This window comes from Macrobrachium nipponense, chromosome 34 (genome assembly GCF_015104395.2).
Source record: "Macrobrachium nipponense isolate FS-2020 chromosome 34, ASM1510439v2, whole genome shotgun sequence".
In the NCBI taxonomy this organism is placed as follows: Eukaryota; Metazoa; Arthropoda; class Malacostraca; order Decapoda; family Palaemonidae; genus Macrobrachium; species Macrobrachium nipponense.
This window is the reverse complement of record NC_061095.1, coordinates 12,768,656-12,792,419: the sequence shown is the minus strand read 5'-3', so window position 1 is coordinate 12,792,419 and position 23,764 is coordinate 12,768,656. Positions and strand designations below refer to the sequence as shown.

At 41.4% G+C, this 23,764-nt stretch overlaps 1 protein-coding gene across 9 annotated transcripts in view; it reads right to left on the bottom strand.

Moving 5' to 3' along the window:
- LOC135207905 (transcription factor AP-2-epsilon-like) overlaps positions 1-23,764 on the bottom strand; it is a 234,481-nt gene that overhangs the window by 9,471 nt on the left and 201,246 nt on the right. For 7 of the 9 annotated variants that reach the window (XM_064239841.1, XM_064239835.1, XM_064239834.1 and 4 more), the window contains 2 exons: positions 21,259-21,454; positions 2,868-2,986 (listed from right to left, as the gene is read on the bottom strand). In XM_064239841.1, the coding sequence (XP_064095911.1) occupies positions 2,868-2,986; positions 21,259-21,454 (315 nt within the window). Of the gene's footprint in view, positions 1-2,867; positions 2,987-19,878; positions 20,069-21,258; positions 21,455-23,764 lie in introns of all 9 variants that reach the window. The other 2 variants (XM_064239836.1, XM_064239839.1) reach the window with 1 other exon arrangement.

Here is a 23,764-nt window from a genome sequence, read left to right as displayed (position 1 = left end):
TCATCAAGAAATGTACTTATTTTCTTATAGAATTATACCGAAAAGAGCACGTAATTATTTTACATTTCCGTGTCAACTCGTCCACTCGAGTTAAAAGTATTCATTCGAAAATGCAAAAATAACCAAATATGAATATATTGGCAACTGTAAACTATAGATATCTTACATTTGTCATTCCTGATTCAATTTACACATAAAGCACTGGCATGATTTTAAAATAAAGTGGTAAACCTCAAGATAATGTTACACATAATACAGAGAAATCTGCATCAAGACTTCAACCGTGTGTGAAAAGGGTCATTTCATGTCCGTTTTGTTGTGCGACTGCTAATGAATAAAGGCATGAACAACGGCTACTGGATTTACTCTCGCGACATGGACCTGCACGCCCTGCACGACCAAGCTCCCGGGCACGCCCTCCACAAGCATAATCTCTCGCTGTACGAACAAATAATTTTTGTACGAAACGAATTCAATCGCGGCATCGGCGCTTTCACGAGCGCTCCTCGTTGCTGAAGAACTAGCGAAGGAGAGCCATGGAGCAGAGCGTGTGTCCAACGAGGGCAACTCGCAACAACATCCTGAAACGAATGTGTAAGCAAAGATGCTGCGGTTTCAGGAACGCCCAGATCTTGTGTGTGGACCGGTCCAGGTGTGGGTCGGGCAGGGGCTCCCGGGAATGTGTAATTATTGGCCTACGCAGAGCTGTTCCTGGCACGCACAACCGCCTGCCTACCTTACCCGCACCAACCTTTCTGCCTCTACCCACTACCACCACATAACCCTGAAACATACTACAAGATGCCCACAGCTGTGTTTCAGACGAGGGGAAACCGAACATTTACTGGGAAATTGGGTTTCTTGGCGAAACAGGGCGACCAAAGACTGCTGACAAAAATACTAGGGAGCCTCCCTTGCCAGTATAAATGTATCTAGTTTACGACTTTACAAGAAATGGCTTATATTTTTGTTTCGAATAACAAAAATGCCAGTGAAATTATTTGACTCCAAAACGCCCAGTAGCACTGTAGTCAGAATTTAAGAGGACAATCTTCAATGAGGTTAATTTTCTACCGAGGAAGCCAAGAAGCAATCCGATTTAGGCTACTATGTATTGGGTTCCTGTTTTGAGACAACACCGAACAACAGAAATGAGGTTGCTTTGAAACTTCACTGGAAAATATAATCATTCTTAATCTGGATTTTCCTATAACCATACGTGACCTCATCTTCATGAAAAGGATTATGAAATGAGACCGGGATTTAAAACACAGTTCGACTAATGTTGAGAAATACCAATATTTTCATATAACTATATATATATATATATTATAATATATATATAGTGTTATAGTATAGTATATATATATATATGTATATATTATTATAATATATATAATATATATATATAATATATATATAATATGTATGTATATATATATATATATATACTATTAATATATTGTATGTATGTATGTATGTATGTATATATATATATAGATATATATATATATATATATATATGTTATGGTATGTATGTATATAATATATCTCTATATATATATATTATATATATATAGTATGTATGTATGTATGTATGTATATATATATATATAATATATATATATATATATATGTTGTATGTATGTCGGTATGTATGTATGTAGGTATGTATGTATGTATGTATGTATGTATGTATGTAGTATGATAGATATAATATATATATATATGATGTATGTATGTATTGTATGTAGTATGTATTATATATTATATCTATATATATATATATATAGAGAAGATCTATGTAATGTATGTAGGTATGTTATATATAATAGATATATATATATATATATTTACTATATCTACATACATACTACATACATACATATAGAGATATATATAATAGTATATATATATATATATATATATATAGAATATATATATGATATATATAGTAATAATTATATATATATATACATACAGAACATATATAGATATATAGTAGATATATATACTAGAGTATATAGAGATACATACATACAGAATATAGAAAGATAATATATAATATATAGATATATATTACATACATACTACATACCATATATAAATATATATATATATATTATATATATATATAATTATATATATATATTATATCATATAATATATTGAGGCAAATCTTTGGTAAGATGATAACGGCTAGTAATATATATATAATATATATAATATATAATATATATCTATATAATTATATCCTATATATTATATATATATATATATATAAACAAGAGGCACATACAGCTTTTTACCGGCACGAACCAATTTCAGTTTGATAGAAGATAACCAAGAATAAGTTCCTCTACGAAAATTATGAAAATGAAAGGGATCTGTGGCATTGAGATTATCTATGTTTTCAAGACTCGCTGTTCTATGTGGATATTTGCTATTTGTAAGATTCTGGACTTTTACTACATGACCGTAAATTTTTCTTTTTGGTCTCGGATTACTGATTGTAGCCTGTTGCTCGACGATTTGGATTAATTACAAGCAATACATTGGTGCGCAGAGGGCTAGCATATACTCGCGATATTTCTAAGGAATTGCGAAATGCTTTTCATCTCCGAAAACATGAAGCGATCCGCTCCAAATTAAAGGAGGAGACAGACGGTAATTCGTAGACTGCTTACCGTTTCACTTGTGACCCCTCTAAGCGAAATAAAGAATACCTTACCAAGATGAAGACGCCAACCTTACCTTTGGTGTCAGCGCCTCACCAGAGCCAATTCGAATACCGTCAGCGCACAGAATACAAACTACTAAAATATCAAGTCACTGAAAACACAAAAGGTGGACAGGTGAATAATTACCTTCGACCAGAGATGTTAGGAGGGTCACGTTAGCCGCCTTCCTTCTTCCCGCCGGTAAGTTGAGGCCGATCTTCTCTAATTTGTCTCTTAAGATACGTCCGCCATTCTTACTTTTGGCCCTGGAAATAAATGATCAGTGTTCATAACTTCATTGTAAATACTTTAAAGAATAGTTCTGAAATATAGTCTTCGACAAATTAATCACTACAACTAGATGATGTATTTGCATTAACAAAAAAAGAAGACTTACTAAACATATAAAGGAGAAATAAAATGCAATGCTTGATTAAATGGGGATAATCACAAGCAGAAATTGTTGACTTCATAATCTAGGCGTATGTTTGAGTGTTTGAGGAAAAAAAAAACATCGAACTAATGCTGCTTAACATTTGAAAGCCTACTACACCTCATGCTCATTTCATGCACAGGCTAATAAGCCTGTGCATGAAATGAGCATAATCATAATTCATTTTTTAATCTCCAGTACAGGGATAACGCTTCAATTTGCAAAGGTGGTTGGAAGCAAAAGCACTCGACAGATCATACCTTCTCAGAGAGTGACCTTTTCCACTGATCTGTCGGACATCAACCTCCTCCCAGAGAACTCATTCGCTTATATCCCAACATTAATGAACAAAACGATATAATATACAAATAGAAGAATTGCTTTACTAAAAAAAATCATACTTAATATAATAAACAAAATTCCAAAGTCACAAGAATTTGACAAAAACATACACTGTTGAAAACATGACCTCCCTCAAAGTCGTCAAGTCGTTGACAGACGTAATAATCATGAAAGTTATTTTGTGCCAGCATGGACTCCTTTTCTTTGAAAGTCCAATAAGAGTTATTACTACATTATAGGTGATGGTTTTATTCAGATTCTCCAATTACTCTCACATATTTATAATGTCTTTATTACACGCATACGCTGTATATACATTAATATGTGTGATTTTGAAGTCCCACTACTCCTGATTGTTTTGTCGTGGAATTCAAATACTGCGGTTGAAAGGGGTTTCCCATCATGAGGTTTATAACCTAGAGCCAAAGAGAAGAGGTGGAAATGGCGACTAGGGCCCAAAGAAGCGGGAGGGGAGCATGTTGGGGGTAGGGGGGGGGGGGGAAGAGATGAAGGGAGTTTATTATTGGGAGGCATTATAGGTTCACAGTATCTCTCGACAGGGGCTCAAGAGGAGCGATGAGACCACAGATTCCGAGACCTATTGTCTCATGGCTGCTTGTGTATGCACTGCCTTATGCCCATCTCATTTCGGGTCCTTGAATTTTCCCTCCCCTGTCTCCCAAACCTATCCCCCCCCCCCCCCCCCCCCCCCCCCCCCCCCCCACCCCCCCCCCCTTCCGTCCCGCTCCCTTTGTCTCTCTTCTAGATTAACGTGCGACGGCCACTCTGTCTTCTTTGTGACCCTTTTAAATTCACAAGAGATTAATGACTCATAATATTATGGTGGACATTTTCGAGACGATTCCAGGGATGGAGGCAGAGGCGCGCGCTTGAGAGGTCGACAGTGGAGGCTTCACCGTTTCCCTCTGTCATTATTTTAGCCTCGTAGATTCTTTCTAAGTACAAGAAATACAAATCCCTATGTGGTTCACTTTGATATACTACTAGTCGCACTAGTCAAAATGGTTTAGTACTCTATGGGAATGCAAATCATGCCAAAATCTTGTAAAAACGTTCAGTTTACAATGAAACCATCCCGAGTCTATTTCAAATTTAAACACAACCGGAACTTGGATAAAAAAAAAAAACATAAACGCGCTGTGGCTATCTTCTCAGAACACGAATATCAAAACAATCATGAAGCGTTATCAGTTTTCAACTCAAGTTAATCGTTACCTAGTGCCTGAACCATAATGGGTTAAAAGTACAGTGAATTTCTACGAGCGAAATTCAATCCAAACCTTTCTGAAACTCATTCGATTCCTATGACGTCAGAGAGAGAGAGAGAGAGAGAGAGAGAGAGGAGAGAGAGACGAGAGAGAGAGAGGAGAGAGAGAGAGAGAGAGTTATTCTATTATTTCGCTAACTCGATTAAACAAACAGGAAAATGAATACAGCACAACTTGTAACTTCGGGGCAAGTTTCACCAACAAACTTTCGAGAAGATGAAAAAATGTCAAGCGTCTACTGAAGAAGCACAGAAGGCGAGAGCCAGATAAGGGACTGAAAAAGCAAAAGGAATGAAGATTATACATATATAAAATCACACTTACATATAGAGACTGAGTAAGGGCACTGGGAAAGAAAACTGAAGTGGTAAGAGGGGGAGGGGGGAAGAAGGGGTATCATAGCGTGCAGAGAGGCGGTCTGCAAAGGTCACAGGTGTCGGCCAGAGGAGGTAATACTCCATTTCCTGTGGGAGACGCTGGAGGAGACAGAAGGGGGTGAAGAAGTGACGGGGATTTGGGGGGGAGGAGGGAGGAGGGGTAGCGGGAAAGTGCAGGATCTTTGTTGTGTGCAGCATCCTCAGTCAATTCCCAACTGTCGATCCTATATGAGAAGGCAACAAATAACGACATCCGAAAAATTAAGTTTGAAGCAAATTTCCATTAGCAGGGAAATGACAACTCGGAGAAAAAAAAAATGAAAACCGGGAAGCTGCAGTAATAACTACCAAGTACTAAGTGGCACCCCAGCCCAAGGGCACGTATGCCCATAATGCTAACTTCACGGTTATGATGATGTCCTTGCGGTGACCCCCCATCCCACACTTACTACTCATCATCCTCCCCCACCGTCTTTCCCCCCACCAGTCACCGCTGCTGCTTCTTTCACTCCCCCTTCCCCTTTCCCATCGACACCTGGCGGTAAAGAGCCGGTTGTTCTACCTCATCTCCCTTTCCGGTGCTGCCAAGAAGCTTATCAAACAATTAAAGTCGCCTCCTGGTCCTTTGTGCAACCGAGTTCTCTCTCTCTCTCTCTCTCACCTCATGCTTCTCTACAGTTGTGTGGCCACCTGCAATGATACCTACACTCCAATCACAGCGATAGTCGCGTAGACAAGAGAAACAAACAAACGAACGAAAAATAAATGAACAAAAACAGACTCTTTATATTCGTCATTGTGACAGTCCCACGGAAATCTGACCAGTATCCCCTTCATTCATAACTTATTTCTACCTTTATCGCTTCTTTCCTTCGCTATGTAGATCTAAATTCTCCCTTGGCGGATTTCTACGGGAAATAAATTCGCCAGACGTTATTTTCTTACGTACTGACATGACCCAGATGATTCGGTCCCATCTGTGATGCCCGTTAATAGAAAGGATAGAAAAAAAGATAAGCGTTCCTCTCGTCCCTCACAATGCTTCAGAAGCCATCACAGCGCCGAAAGCCTACCTGGCCGGAGACAATAGCACCTGAACCACGAGGTCCCGAAGGATGCCAGGGAAAACGAAGGAAATGCGCGGCATCATGCTTCATTTGACTGATGACAAAAGCGGCGAGGAGCAGCCAAACAATGACAAGTGACCAGGCGACGACGAATACGACAATTGTCGGCATCTCTGCTCATTCTCCTGTCACAATAGGAGTCCAGCACTTACAAAACAGTCTTGGCATGGTAAATTTATAATCAACTGTGCGTTTACCTCGCCATCCGATAGTAGGAAGTTCGACAAGAAATGCATATGTAAATGTCATTCGAGCTACAAGTTGATACAAATACTATAAAACCGATCTTGAGATGCGCTGAACTCACGCGAAGGTACAACACGACTTCTAAAGTGGTCAAAGTTTACTCTGCATTGAACATTGCCACTAAACCGCTAAAGGCACTAATGAACATTTCTCATGCCATTCATAGGACCCTAAACACTTTTTCGCTCCCATGCTGTGGTCACAGGAGTTTTGTCACAAATATAAAATTTTCCCTTTTAGTGGATTAGCACTTCAATTGAGTAACTTTAGCAGACCGCAATACCCATAGTGATTATCATCTATAATAACTATAAACAGTTGTGTCCTATATCCATTTAATAATATTTAACAAAATAACCTTCCAGTTATATCTCCATTGACTTAATCCACGCCATCAAGTGAAAAGGAAAGCCTTTCATCCGCGACTTGTTAGTAAAAGTTACGAGGGTGATGTCAAATGTGCCAGAGGTCAAAGGTGGCACCATGACCTTGGCCTTCCTGACACTTCCCTGCCACCTCCTTGAACTTGACCCCCTGGTGGCACCAACTACAAATTTCCATCGTTTTTCCGGTGACATCATACTTTCAGTTTCAAACGCTTCCTCCTTTCCTTATTCACGAGTCTCAGCTCCTCTGATTCTCTTAATTTCACTTCTCGGGTGTGACGGCGCTGCACAGGCTAGACGTTTTTCAATTGTCAATATTTACGATTACGTCTTACAATATGAAAGCACATTCATTCATATATATATATTTTTTGATTTTTCTTGCTTCTTTTTAGGGGGTAGAGGGTGACATCATGAAACTGACATTATAAAAACAAAATGTAATTTCACTGCCAATTCACACTATGTAAGGATTTCGTTTGTTTGCATGGTGTTTTTACGTTGCATGGAACCAGCGGTTATTCAGCAACGGGACCAACAGCTTGACGTGACTTCCGAACCACGTAGAGTGAACTTCTGTCACCAGAAATACACATTCCTCACACCTCAATGCAATGCCCGAGAATCGAATTCGCGGCTACCGAGGTTGCAGGCCAACACCATTTTAGGGTGCCTTGAATAGTATAAAGGCTGACATGTACACTGAAAATTACTCAAAAACGTAACTATAAAAACACCTAACAAAAACTTTGTACTTGAGAGAGAGAGAGAGAGAGATGGGGGCGTTTCATGCTGTTCCATGATCAGCAGCAGCTGTAAATTCTACTGACTTCCGTTCAACAGGTGTATAAACGATGTATGAAAACTGAATGCTTTTAACTTCCAACAAAACGTAACCGGTTGATAAAGACGTCACAATTCTTTAAAGGTTGGGAAGAACTAATTCTCCAGACTACTTTAACACAGAAAATAATCTTTGTCTAGAGTCGATGTAAATGCTTCCTAGCAAACAAAAAAGAAAAATCTAGGCAAACGTTACACATTACACCGAATCGGTTTGCTTGAGAAAAAAAAAAAAGAGAAGATCGCCAAATGAGCAGATACTTGAGAAGATAGGCTGTCTCGCTTAAGAGATAGTGAGCATCTCTTGAGAAACGAATTGCTGCGCCCGACCCAAGTCCGCTATGGCAAATGGTCCATAATAATAGTGTGAACGCAGGCCAAGCCCTCTTATGCTTATTGGACATTAATCAAAGCCCAGCAGAGGCAGTGGTCCTCTCTCTCTCTCTCTCTCTCTCTCTCTCTCTTCTCTCTGTCTCAGGTCTCTCCTCTTCTCTCTCTCCTCTCTCTCTGGAACATAGCGATTATCTCCTCTCAATTGAACTGCTCATGATTCAAGAAGCCAACGCATGCACTTTTTATTTATCGTCGGCGGGAGCTATCAAGGGCTTCCAGGCTCAAATGGCCATTCAACGCCGCCCAACCAACCCTTCCTTCCTCCCCCAGGAGCACATGACGAAGACCAAAAGGAGTAGCCAACTGAACGCCGCCGTCTCCTATCTCCCGAGTGTCTCCGAACGCACGATGGGATGTAATTGGTGGTGGCGCGTTATTAATTCTTTGCCAGCCTACCCACCGACCCTCGGCTTCCCTCCTCCTCACACCGATTCTCCGCCATCCCCTCACTCTCCAATGAAGTGGAGGATTCCTCATCATGATCTCATATATCGGGGTAAATGAATGGTTTCCTTCGCTATCGCTTTCGACAGCAAAACGAGAGAAGCGAAAAATCTTGCGAGACGAACATTTGATATCACATTTGAAAATGACACTATATTGACCGCTTGCTCTAAATACTATTATTCCAAGTGATCTGGGAAACAAATCACGCTATCATTCAGCTAGCTCTTTATGCCCCTTCACTTTCTCCGTCTATACCCATCCACACAAGAAAACACGACTGCTAGAAACGGTGGTGTCTTTCTGGCCGGCAGCAATTTAATTTGTCTTATCTACCTTCGCGTCTTCGATAATGAACATTTTATTGGGCGTAATAACGGGTGACGATATGACTAGGGAAACCTCTACTCAGTCCTCCTCAACACCCAATGTCACCGCCCGTTGTATCACGTCCTGTCTGACTGCTGTTGCTCCTCCCTCCTCTCTTTCAATAGCAGTGAGGCGATTTTTTTTGTCGCGCATAAAAAAAACCTAGCTTCTACATAGTTAGATGGTGTTAAATGTGAGTGGTTAAAACGGAAAGGCTGACGCGGAAAACGTTAGTTTTTAGATAGAGAGAAAGCGTATAATGTACATTCAAACATTTTCACTTGACCTCTTAAGGTTGCCTCAAATGACAATGACATTAAACACTGTTGGAAACCCACCTTAAACACGCCAATATGCAGGCTTTCAATGGAACTCATTCACTTCAGGTTATTACTGTTTAGCAAACAAGAGAGGTAACAGCACAGACAAAAAAAGTTCTACTTTTCTTGGATGTTTAGCCTTACACTAGCCACTTTGTTGAATAAAATAGAGAAAGAGAACCCAATTACATTCAAAACAAGGATTCCATATTAAAAACTAACTTTTAAGTCACTACCAGGCTGAGGTTATGCTCAGACATGGATTATTACTGGACGTCGAAATGTACTGCACAAAACGAAACTGAACAGATAATCAATATAAAAGTCAAATGTGCAATCGGTTCATTTCCCTCTCACAGAAATCATAATAAAATGACAAACTTGAAAGAATAGGCTTTCAAAATTTCAGAGTGACTACACTTCAGGGAGAGAGCTGTACATCAGTTCTCTTGCTCAAGGTGGGGAAATGCCCGAGGCATCAGCCAACTAACTGCCTAAGGTTGACGACCTCTCACACACCATCTAGTCCAATCAGGTCATCAACAAATACAAAACACTAGCTAATCGAGGTTCACTGATTTCATTAAGAATAACAGTCATCTGGGTGGGTTATTTGCCTCTAATCTCCCTGAACTGCGAAAGCAGAGGCGCTCTTGGATGCGTCGTCGCTTCATCCACAGAACCGGGTTAGCATCAAATATGCAGGCGCTAATTGAGGAGATTAGCCTTCCATTTTAAACCCGCCGGCCCCTACGCCCCGAACGCAACTGGATGGGAGGGGCGGGATACGTATCACGCCCCCGGTAATCGCATAAGCAGGAATGTCATTGCTAATCCCAAGCGCCCTATCAGATCCGCCCAAGTCAAATTAGGGTTTTGAAGAATGGGAGGGAATGGGCGGCCTCCGAGTGCATCGAATGACGACAGATGGTGTCCCTCTTAAGAAGAATGAAGTGATAAGAAGGGAACTAAAACGCTTCTGTAAACACTCTTAAGAGGCCAACATCTCGTGCACACGAGGATCTCTCTCTCTCTCTCTCTCTCTCTCTCTCTCTCTCTCTCTCTCTCTCTCTCTCTCTCTCTCTCATTAAATTACATGGTCCTGCACTGAAAATTAACACAAAGAAATTATGCATATAAAATCGATGAATCGCCCCACCAAATTCTCGATACCAAAGATATGAAGTTTTTCTTTTCAAGTATTTGAGTTTCAAGGTGCTAGAATGGCAAAGTTTATATTTTTATTAGCAAAAAAAAAATATCTAAAAATTCGTAAATCGCTACACGATGCGAGTGGTCCTGTCTGACGACCTACATAACGAAAGAACGAAGATGAGGCACCGAGATGAAAACTAAAGTAAAGTAACTTGAAGATGGGGTTGCCCTGTTACGGTGTGAGCGTCATTCTGATCGAAAACACCTCAGGAGGAGACCTTTGAAAAGGAGGCATGAATCACAGTCCGAGATTTACCTGTTGCTCCTCCTACTCGGGCTTCTCTGCTGCCTACCTCTTCCTTGCACAGAAGTGGGAATCTTGCAAAACAAGCAACAATAGTGACAATAAAAACCCCGCCCTTCACAGTATCGATGAAAGGAGCCTGGAACGCCGGTGTCGTGACACCTTGAATCACCTACAGAGAAACCTTCAGTCTTTGGGAAATGCCACTTTTATCCGACACATCTTGACGCCTAAACTTATCATCTTCCGTGATAACGATGACCACAACGAGGACGACGGAAGGGAAAGGGAAGGGGGTAGGGTTGGGGTGGGGGGTAAGAAAGAAGGGGAAGGAGCAGGGGAAAGAGTAGATCTACCCATCAACAATAGGTAGTAATGGCGCCAATTGCTACCATGATTACCCTCTTCCACGCGCCCTTATGTGACGAGCTCAATCCCATTTTAAAACTTGTCCAATCCACTTTTCGGGAACGATTTTGAAACTCGTTTGAGATCGATAAACGCACAATGGTATTCGTTTTGAGATACCTTACTTGACTGTAGAGAGAGAGAGAGAGAGAGAGAGAGAGATTTTTATAAGACACATCATTTCTGTTCATGATTTAACACACGGTAGCCAGAATGTTTCACGATTCAGGAGGAAGTGGGACCGCAGGCAGCAGCCAGAGCCAGCAAGCACCACGTACAGATCCATCCTTGTTATTTCATTCAGTTGTTTTGTCAACATCCAAGCTAGAGTGTTCAGCCGGCAAGGGACACTCATCAATCAATACTTTGAAGGTAGGTGACGCGCGTGATGTACGTACGTCCACGGCTCTCTCTCTCTCTCTCTCTCTCTCTCTCTCTCGTACATCTTTACATGCTTTGGGATCATAACATTATACTTTCCTATCTACAGTAAAGGGCACATCAGCCATACAATACCCCTATGCCGTTGACAGAATACAGAGTAGGCGGTGATTTATACAATGCAATAATGTCTTGAGATCTACCTAATCCTACATGTCTCATATCTCTGTCTGTGTCAGAGTGCTTCTATTCCGTTTCACCTCTGTATTTCAGATGGTTTTTACTGTTTTGTTACGGAAAAATAACATTTAAATTAACCTTGTTACGTAAATACAGCTGTAAGAAACCGTCCTAAAGCACAAGCATTTAAAGGAAAAAACAAAGAAGTAATAAACATAGCTGCAATAAAATCAACTAGCGACTGAAGCGACTCTGTCGATTTCAAAATGACTGCAAATTTATTCAGGTGTCATAAGGAGAATGAATATCTTAATACATTCAGCAAGATGAGGTGCTTTGATAGCTTGTCTTCGCTCATTAGCGATGAATCGTCACTTTAATACAGGCAAGAGACCACGCCCAGTCTTACGGACTGCAATTGGTTTGTGGTTCTGGCGTTTGGGACATCACAGAAAGGTGGCACTTGACTCCTGCGTTGCAGTGAACGTCAACAAGCAGAGACTGCGTTCTTAGGCTGAGTGGACAGCGGGTCTTCAACAACATAAAATCACCATTCGACAAGCTTCACAATCTGGCATACGAACGCAGTGGCTGAGGAAACTCTCGAAAGAAAACCAGCTTGCAAAATTTCGGCGTAATAATATATTCACTTTAACAAAGCGAGCGCCTCCTCAAAACTCGCCTTATTCTCGGCAGAGAGAAAACTGCCTCCATCAACTATTCACCTGAACTCAAGTGTCAATCTATACATTTTACCAGTTCTTGGACGCTACGTTTAAAAGCGTCATCGAAAATATGGATATGCTTCATCATAAGAGAGGTGGGAAAACTTATGAAGCATACATAAATTTACACACATACACACAGTATCTCTCTCTATCTCTCTCATATATATATATAGATACATATTATGATATACGAGAGAGATAGAGAGAGAAAGAGAGAGAGAAGAGAAGAGAGAGAGACGAGCCTTAGAGAGAGAGAGAGAGAGAGAGAATCTTGACTAGAACAGCGACCAGGAGACTCGGATGCTGGCTTGGGTCAGTTTTTACTTGTTCTTCATCATCATCATCATCATCAGCAAAGCTGGACACGCAGGGCCTCGGACTTGTTCCAAAGACCATAAATTTAGCCTTTTATGACAGGCAGACGGCTAAATTACTTTCGGAAGGCTGAAAATTTTTTGAGGCTTCAATTAAAATACTTCAATTAGCAACAACTGCACAGACACAGTGGCGGAAACACGCCGTATGGAAACGCCTGCATCTCCGCAGATTGGGGGATGTCAGGTCGCCCTCTTCTGTTCCTTCGAAACTTGAAACAGACAATCGTCCAAAACACAATACTCGTGAAAACTACAAAACGCAAAGCTTGCGAAACTGAATACCAAATACTGAATCCCTTGTACAACTAAAGTTAAATGGATCACGGTCCTATTTGCAAAGTTCAATGCAAAGATGTTTATTTACATAATCCGACGAGATATCTTAAAATAAATCCTGTACATGGGTGAAAAGTTAAGTATATGACATCAAATTATAACTAATAAAAACCTGTACGCAATCTTTACTTACTAAAAAAAAAATCGCTACACGATAGCTAACCGAGTAATAGCATTGATCTTTACCCAGAAAACGAATGCTGAGAAAATCGGCTACATGTTCAGTTTCATCATACGACAAAAAAAAAAAAAAAAAAAATCCATTTCTCGGAACGATGACACACAAAAAGTAGCAAAATCGGGGAGAGAGAGAGACCCACTCCCACGTTCCAGAGACAATTTTCCTAACTTTCAAAAACTTCGACCCGAAGGAGGGAGCGGGAAGCTTGCCCATAAGAAGAAGGAATAAGAGAAAATTTATTGGAAAAATAGAAGGAAAAATATCTTAGAGTGTAAAATAACTGTGATGGCTTTATATCTTCATCTTTTCAACCACTCTTACACTGCTGTATTAATGGGTAAATAAGATACTTACGAGAGGTTAAAACCTAACACAAATATTTATCAGTACTCCTAATTAATAATAATATTTATCATTACTAATAATAATAATAATAATAATAATAATAATAATAATAATAATAATAATAATAATAATGTCCAAAACTACAATCTACATTTACATCGCGGTATCGGCAAGACCATACTGACTCATGTTATCGATTAAAATTCCAGTTTTCACACTTAATTTATCTTCGCAAACATGTTTCCTATTACTTCTCATAACGAATCCCCCCCCCCCCCCCCTTTCTTTCCCTACTCTTCACTAACATATTGATAAGCAGGGTGACTCGGGTTCCATGTCCGAGTTATACTGAGAGACACGGAAAGAGGTCTACCCAAGGAGAAACCTTGAACACCAATGGCATATGTCAATCGCTCATCTTTTGCTGAATTACCCGGTAGGGGTAATATGAATAACTTAGAAGGTATAGGCTTTCGAAATGAGATCTCTCATGTGGTGGAATTCCCATTATGGAGAGAGAGAGAGAGAGAGAGAGAAGAGAGAGAGAGAGAGAGAGAGAGAGAGAGAGGAATTCCGAATATAATCTTCGCATACGAAGGCACCGTTCGTTTACCTAGAGAGAGGTAGGACCAAGAGCCGTAAATAAAATACTGGCGCGCTGGCTGCTATACTGGCAAGACGTGTAATTTAGCTTTGATTCATGATGGACGACTCCGAGAAGGAGATCGGCGAACGGTCTAATGATCTGAAATTCAACGCTACAACAGCACACTTACCTACACCAGAAACTACACTTCATCCTAAATCGAAACATTTAAAAACTCACTGTAAAAATTGAAATGTCCTGAGAGGTAAGCAGTCTTAAGAAGAGGAGCAGCACCCACATAAGATCACGGATTAATACGAATTTATGAAAGTGAAACGAATGCATCAATAAATACCTTCAGGCACTACTGAAGGAAAAGGATATTTAACCATTGACGACCATCATAATTCTTCATGGTCAGTGACAATTCATTCACAAGAAATTCCCTCCATACAAGATACCAACTCTTCAAACGGGGAGAGCCTTAGCAGCTCCACTTCTTAACCCGTGAAGTTTGCCGTGTAGTACTGAAGGGGATATAATGTTCAAAGAAGTGGGTTTCTACGGCAGGCCTCCTGCCCCAACCACTGCCTTATGACGGGTAATTGAGGGGTGTGGACCTTCACAGATACAACTTTGGTGTGCCCCCCCCCCAACCTCCCCGCTCTTCAAACAACCCTCCGTCACTCCCTTCACAGCCCTTCAAGTTCTGGTCCCTGTTACAACCTATCGCCAATAAAAAAAAAAACTGACTAGCGCCATCGTCTGTCTACACGCGGAAATGAAACACCCGCTCTTTAAGCTTCATTATTAACTAGTCCCACTAATGGAACGCACCTGACGTAGTATTGAGATTCACATTTGTGTCCTGTCTTAGTACCGAAGCAAATAAAACCCGCAATTCATAATTTTCAACAGTAAAGGACAACGCTGAGAGTCATACTATGTACTTGCAAAAAGTCCCAAGAGAAAATGACAGAATCTCGGACGAGTGACGGTACCCGAGTTCGTTTTTGGACGGCAGTTAGAGGTAAGTGGTGCAAGGTACATGGTACTGTGCTGGTACGCCGGTTCTCTGGGTCCCCATAATGACGGTCGGCCAAAGATTCACGGGGCTACGTAATAATGATGCAGTGTTGGCCACCGCAATTCAGAGAAGGAGGAGGAGGGGAAGGGGGCAGTGCCCACACCTTGCTCAGGCAATATCAGCCCTTGGGGACTTCACCTCAAGAGTCACCCGGGGTATATGCACCTGCGGCGTCAAGGCACCTGCAGCCAACAGCGATTTTAGGATGTGTAACATAGTTGCCAAGTGCGTGAATACTGGGTGAGATACCGCCCTCCCTCCCTCCCTCCCGCTGCTGCAGTTCTTCTGTAGCGAAGGCAAGTCGCCTCTGTCCGGTGCCGAGCTCTCATAAAATTCATGACTGACAACCCAATGGAAATCTCGACAGAAGTCACTCGCCGCGCAATCCAGAAACATCCGAGAGTGAGCCAGTCCTTTTCCAAGGTTCAACACATCCTCCTCCTCCTCCTCCTCCTCCTAAGTCAGGAGGCAAAGGCCAGAGTAGTGACCGAAGCAACAGGAGGGAGGTAATAAGTTCCACCTTGACCCGCTCAACCGCAGGGGTCACCTACCACCCTCCCCCTACCACTTCTTATACCTCGCTACACACACACACACACACACACACACACACGTACTACTTCCCCATCCCAAGCCGTCTTCCCCCAGTCCCTAGCAGAAGTCCATCATCTACAGACTCTATCCCTTCTCCTAATCCCATCTTGCCCACAATGATCCCGCTCTTCCTCTCTCCCACACTCTCCCTTCCCCCACCAATCACCCAAGACCATAAACACCTAAATTAGCTCTAATGCATCCAACATGACATTCAACCTCAACAACCCCTCTTGTCGGAGAATTGAGAGAGAGAGAGAGAGAGAGAGAGAGAGAGAGAGAGAGAGAGAGAGAGAGAGAGAGAGATGTATCCTGACTTAAGGAATACAAAAACTGTATGGCTATCGGACCTGAAATCGTAACTCAACGACATCATATACAAACATCTCGTGTCAGTCTGAGAGAAATATATCTGACTATAAACATAGTGACGTGAGTAAATGGTATTGATAGCTCATGAGAAAAATAGTGCTCGGAAGCCACTTTATAATTTGGCTCAGTAACATCCTTATCAAAAGGAAATATGGACGTGTAAATAAAATGGACTTCAATGTATTATTGAAATGAACCGAGGAGACCAATGTTAGTTTGAAATCGTTTGGCACTGGAAGACACAGCTGAAAGTGCCTGTCTCACACCTATTGAAACGAGAGAAATTCTAAGGAATATAGAAGCACTAAGAGGAACAGAGTACCGAAACCGCTCCAATAAAACTGTCTTTATTATTTTGATGACAGCAACACAAATCATACATCGAGGAAGGACGGTGTGCTCACTAGAGACACCAGATGGCAGAGGAAAATGGAGGAGAAGTTAAAGGCTCTTGATGATAGAGGGGTGGAGGGAGATAGAGATCTCTCACCTAAAATTGGTTTGGTTCCTGCAACAGAAACAATCAAAAGAATTTGTGGGCAAAACGGGACTATACACGTTGAGTCGCGATTTTTCATTGATTTTCCATTGAAGGGCAGCTGAAAAATCCTATTTGATCGCCATCTCTTTGCTGGGAAGCTGTTCGCTTAGGAGAGAACTGTCATGAGGCGTCGTTACGACATCGCCCAGCTCAAAATTTCAAATGCTTAACGAAGAAGTATGCACAAAAGACAGGTGTAATATTTGTATAATATTTCGCTATCATCTGAATTCCAAATGCATCAATACCCACGTACCAGAACAGCCACTTGGTCATTTTGTACGTATTTCGGAATCATCTTTGTACGAAGTACTGGAACGTTTGGAATTTGCATCAGTGTCAAACAAGGATATTTACCGCATGCGTCTTGGAATAAATTGTGTATGATTTTCTATTCATGGAAACTGATATTCGAAACCACCCACCTTTTGCAGAGATAAACGGCTCAATAACTAAGAATATGTAATGCTTTCTTACTTGTTTGGTTTCATGTACAATCCTCCACAGGGACGATTCCCTCTCTGGTAGGCCCTTGTACGTTTTTTTTAAATAGGTTGCCTCTTATATTTTATAATTGTCTGTTAGTGTTTTCTTATAAAAGGAAGAAGAAATGTTGATCCTTTTAGAGCTATTTCAAATAACTTCAGTAAGAAGTATTATACAGAATGCCTTAATTAACATTTCTACTTACGGACAAAAATGCATTTTTTAACGAAAAAATATATCAAACCATTCTATGCGTTGTCACTCTGGAAAGAAGTGAATATCAATTTCCTTTTAACCTCTCATATAGATCCACAAGCAGAACGTCGGCCTCATCTCATAATGAATAACATTGAATATCAAATGCTCTATTTCGGGTACCTTGTCATGTGTTATTGAGCTTTCTAACTTGGTATTTGCTCACCTGTGAAAATCTTTTCCCACTATTCAAAGCTGTACCTACAGAACGATGCTCGGATGGTTCGACAGTTCTGGATAGGCCTATACAAAACTTCTATAGGGAACAATAATTATCGCTTCTTTACGGCTTTGTTTACAACATCACGGTCGACTAACTCTATGGCGTGATGAAAAGCACCTTCACGGTACTATCCCAAGAATCTGCTTGACAACGTAATTCCACCCTTATTCAAACGCCACCTAGAACCTGTCATGGCCGAACAACACCCCGACGCATATATACACTTGTTCATTCGCATCCTTCCTTCTTTTCCCTTATGAGAGGACACTCAATACAACGGTTACATGTTAGTTCTGGAGTTACATTTAGAAAGTATAATGTATGGAAACAGGTATACTGTCTTTGTTATCCCCAAAGAAAGTGAACTCTAGTCACGGCGTCCGATAGAGTCTGCGAGAGGAGAATCGGCAACTACGACCAAGACGTCACAGGTCGTCGGGGTAATCGGTGTTTCGCACAATTTAAGACTCGAGAAGTGGACGAATATCCGGTAATGGAGGACAAGGGAAGGGGGAGGAGGAAGAGACGATATAAAAAAAGGGGCCATATAACAAGAAAAAGGGATCGGAACGTGAAAAGATAAATGACAATTTACGAGAGAGAACATGTAAAAACATGGAGGCAAGAGGCATAACGTAATACGTGATAACAATAAGTTATACTGTAATACCTGATAACAATAAAAACCTAGGTGGAAATACTTTCGAACTGTAATGACATACTAATTACATTAATCACGCACATAAATTACACTGGCCAGAAAAACTTTTGAGTTTAGCAATTTTCTATTTCCTCCTCTCTCGCATTCTTCATCCTTATCCTTAACTGCGACACCTCGCAGGAGGGGAAAACGGAAATGCCTCTCCCGTCATCTCTGAGGCGAAGGGGGATTTCTGCCACTCCGATCTTCGGGGGTTCTGTGAGAAAGCAGAGATTACTGAACCCTAAAAAGAGAGCAGCTACTGTGGGTCGTCTCCACGTGTTCACCTGAGGGACGCAGGGCCAAGTTCAAGCGTCATTTACTGCGGTTTGTTTCCTCGTGCATCACGTGACACAAAAAAATATTTTGAAACCATAATGAAATCGTCGTTTACTGCGGTTTTTTTTCTTGTGCATCATGTGACAGAAAACATTATTCTGGAACCATAATGAAATCGTCGTTTACTACGGTTTTTTTTCTTTTGCATCTTGTGACACAAAAGAACAAAATATATTCTAAAACCATAATGAAATCGTCAATTTTGACATCAAGCAGTACGATGTTTACTAGAGCTAGAAACATGAAAAACTGAACAGAAAAAAAGGGGGAAAAAAAAAAAACTTAAAAGTTACTTTCGTTGCTTCCTTGACAAAAATACCCATCAGCTGTAAAGTAGCAACTTTCCTGTCATAACGATGGATTAGCTGTTCAATAACTGACAGAATATCCGCGCTACCTAACTACGTTTGGCGTTAACCAGGTCTCCGCAAATTCCAATCACAATGCCCACATGGGCACCACGTGGGAAGAAGCAGGAGGTTGGCAAAAGTTAGCCGCTGTCGTCTGTGCAAATCTCAAGAGACGACAGACTACTTGGTGTCTGAGAGAGGTTTTTTTCCTCTCCTAGGGCGGTTCCCCAGCCCCCTCCCCCAAACCCCTCATGTGTGTGCAACTGCTACTTGGCTCGGAATGCAATATCCAGCTTCTTCTTGTCTACAATTATCTTTTTTATGGGAGAAGTTCACTGTAAGTGTTTCCTGAGGAAAACATTCGTCCACTACATATTTAATATCAATCATAAAATCATATATTTTTTAAAACGAATACATTTTTCTTTTTGGCGGAACAAATATACCTTAACCATTCAGCAGCAGGATCTGCCGCTTACAAATAAAGTGACTTACCTGGAAAATGATCTCAATTCTAGAACATACCTGAGAAATGTGGGCCAAGACAAAACAATCTTATTGTAAAAGTCAGTCCTTATGGTATTCTAAACTCATTAAAGTAATCGTAAACCTAAGGGAGATGTGGCAAAGGAACTGGGGATGCAGGAGATGATGGTCTTACCTTCGGAGGACGCCCCCTAAGAGGGAAGCGTTGAGGCACTCGGGCGGCGAGAGGCGGCGTTGAACCTCCGCCACTGTCACCTTGTACTTGGAGGTGGAGGAAAGGAGGGACAAACGGCCAGGCACCGAGCAGAACACGTCATTCCCAGAGGGCATCGTCGACAGACCCATGCCCTTCTCACTCTTGAGCCCTGCAACACATACCACACTCTCTCTCAGCTCTTTCACAGGTCCCCCCCCAAAAAAAAACCCCGACCGCCCCTGACAGAGTCAACGGCTACAGCCAGCCAGCAGCCACAAGCAACACCTTCACTTCGCTGACACCAACCAAGAAGCCCAGAATTTCGAGGAGTACCTCGTGACTCGCTCGCTTCTCTCTAATAAGAATTTCTTGTTTTCTTTCTCTCTGAGTGAGTTTGAGTTCGCTAACTTTCTATGGAAAATTTCTACTAAACAAAGACCGTGAATAAAAGACTGGAAGCAAAACACAGATCGAGGTATATTTTAGTGAAACCAATACTTAACATCTAAAAAAATTAAAATAAAATAAATAAAAATAAATTTCGACTAAAGTCACTGACTGGAGCTAGGGCTGACAATAATAATAATAAAAAAAAGATAATAAACTGAAATTTTTTTTATAACAAAAGTTGTACTCTATGCTACACAATATCTACGGACAATTTCAGTAAAGTTACTGCATATAAACACAACAGCCACTATGTGTTACTTGTCAAATTAAGCTACCCACTAAATCTACTGTCTACTAAAACAACACGGCTGCCATATAAACTTGCAGTTGCACCCATGCAAAAGAAAAGTTCTAGTTAAAACCCACACTAAAATGCAGAAAGATATAACCATATTGAAACACGAGAGAGAGAGAGAGAGAGAGAGAGAGAGAGAGAGAGAGAGAGAGAGAGAGAGAGAGAGAGAGAATTACAAACATGCTACTAACCCATCACCGTAACCACTTTCATCCTCCCCAAAACCTTCGAACTACCGACCGTTTGATATCGTTTTTGCAAATTGTTGCATGAAACCTGCTACGTAGGACAAGCCAGAAACCCTATATAGAGAAAACAGACGACGACACGATACACAAGTCTTTCAGCGAGTGACGACGATAAGGACGACATGACAACCGGGAGGGATTTCCGGAGGCGACTGAGGGCGAGGTTCGTCGAGGGCAAGGCCTATATAGGCCTTGGTCGAGGGTGACACATAGACGCCGGAGTCGCGATGGGGGTGGACTGACTTAACGCCGCCTCTCCTTGCCGTAAGTCAAAGGGACTTTATACTGAGCAATGCGCCATCAGGCGTCGTCGGGGGTGGGTGGTAAGCGGGGGCGGGGAAGGGGGGTAAGGCAAGGGCGGCTTACCTTCGAAGAATGCCTCCCAGTAGAGATGCATTAAGGCACTCCGGGGGCGAGAGACGCCTCTGGAGTTCCGAGACGGTCACCTTGTACTTGGAGTTGGAAGAGAGGAGGGACAGACGACCGGGAACCGAGCAGAAGACGTCGGTGGGCATCGCTGTGCCCAACATGTTCTCTTTCATCATCATGTCTCCCATTTTGCCTGTAACACGGAGGCTTCCTTCAGGCATTTCCAAGGGAGGATTATTCTTTTTTTGGGGGGTGGGGGGATGAAGGGGGCGAGTCTGGAGGAGGAGGAGTTGGTTGTGGTGGGGGAGGGGGAGGGGGAGGGGGATGCGCGTGACAGTGTAATGAACGGAATGGAAACTGGAAACAAGAGCACTAGATGGGAGGAGAGGTTTTCTGGAGCCAGGGAGGGACACTTGACTTGAGAAAAGTGTCGTGGGGGGAGGGGAGGGGGGAGAGGGGCGGTGGCAGAGAGGAGGAACGACTATAATCAGACACAAAAAATGATACAGATTAACAGCAGCCATGACAGAATTGGCTCAGAGTCAAAGGGGGTGAGATTGCTCGTTTTAAGTTTTTTTTTTTTCGAACATCCAGTGCAAAAATTTGTCGAAATGTAGCATTAAAAAAGAAACAAGCGTACGGAATAAAATAAAACGCAAATCATTTTTAAGACACAAAAAGCGTAGAAAATGCTGTATTAGGTGTGCAAATAGACTAATAATGGGTATGTGCATTGCTTGATATATTCCTTATTATCTGGAGACAGTGACGAAGCAGTTTAACTGATGCTACCTACATCTAGAGAAGGAAAAATCCATTAGAACAAGAAATTGTGTTTGTGCGTGAGGGAGAGATCGGCATTGTCTCCCAAAACTGGTTCTCTTGGCGTAATGGCGCAGAAGTTTCAACAAAACATATGGCTCCTAAAGCAGGGAGCATCGACGTCATACCAGAATGACTGGAAAAGCAGTCAGGACGGATAATGACTCCCTCATCCAGTCATACTGACAAAAACTTTTCAACTTGACTTTCAACCGCTGCTAAATCTTATGCGTTCAATTATCTCAAATTACGCCAATGTCCAAGGGAAAGCTGACACCGCTGAAGAAATTGTCAGTCTTATCAAAATTTTCTGATAAATACAGCTCTATTGGCATTTTTTGTTCGATTGAAAATCATAGAAACATCGCTATTCCAGCCAATGCCATTATCTTGAATTCCAGCTCGACCGCTTTCTCGTGTATCACAACGAGCAACATATTCATATCAAGGGGCAAATTCCGAAGAGATTGGGAGGTCATGAATGGCGAGTCATAGCAAAATACATCTCACACAACACACACAGCTATTTATCTCCCAGTGATGGCCTGGGTTAGCAGTTTTAAAAGCACAAGACTAGATGGTGCCCAAGACCTCTGATACTCTAAGTCTAAGCTCTTGCTCGTTTATCGATGATGTCAGTATTTATAAATCTTCTCTATTTATGGTCAGGTGATATGGATTTTCAGGGCTCTTATTGCCGACGGTTTTGGTCTCGAAAGAAGATTCTTAATATCTGAACCTATATATTCCAAACTGCATTTATAAAATATTTTTTTTAAAACTATTGTTTACCACAATTTCTAGTTACAGCGAAGGTATGTTTGTCTTTTATAGTTTTTATATAATACTAGTTTTAAGTCAATCTGTGGCAAGTATAACTGGAACAGCTTTAACTGTTCTTTACATAATGTTAGGTTAACGTTTTAATATATAAAATACAGGGGTCGCTCATTTGTTGATCAGTTGTTTTAAAAGGATCATTCCAAAATCTACGCAGGGAACGGCAGAAAATATTGTCACTAAAACCGTAAAATGTATCAAATGAATGTAAAAATTCTACTTTATGAAATAATGAAGAGCTGGTGATTTGAATCTATTTTCGATTTATTTTCTTCTATCAGTAAATCAATGGATGGTGTACCGGGATCATTAAGATCTTTTTATAGACAAATCTTTCAGCGGCTACGCAATTAACTTGAGCTGACAACAATAACTAAATAATAAGTTGCCATTGGGATGAAAGCAATTATGTAATCAATGGATACAGTGTTGATAAGAAGAAAGCTCATGATGTAATGTCACGCTCCCAGTTGCAGTCAGCGTTACTGCAGGAGAGCAACAAATTGAATACAAATTGAAATACAGAGGCAGGGGGGAGGGGGAGGGGGAGGGGGATGTCGGAAACCCTCTATTGCAACATGACCCTCCCCTACAACTATAGTCCTCGTACGCACGAGGAGCGAGCGCCTCGCCATCCATCCCTCCCTCCCTCCCTCTTGCGTCGCCTAAACGATTCTTATAAAATCTCGTCCCAATTACATCCCGGGCGAAAAGTTAACATCTTAATTACCCTAAGAAACCCTTTAATCAAAACTCGACCAAAGAATTCCCAGCTAAAAAATGTTGGGGAGAGAGAGAGAGAGAGAGAGAGCGCTCGGCCGCTCCGGCATTCCTGGCAGCA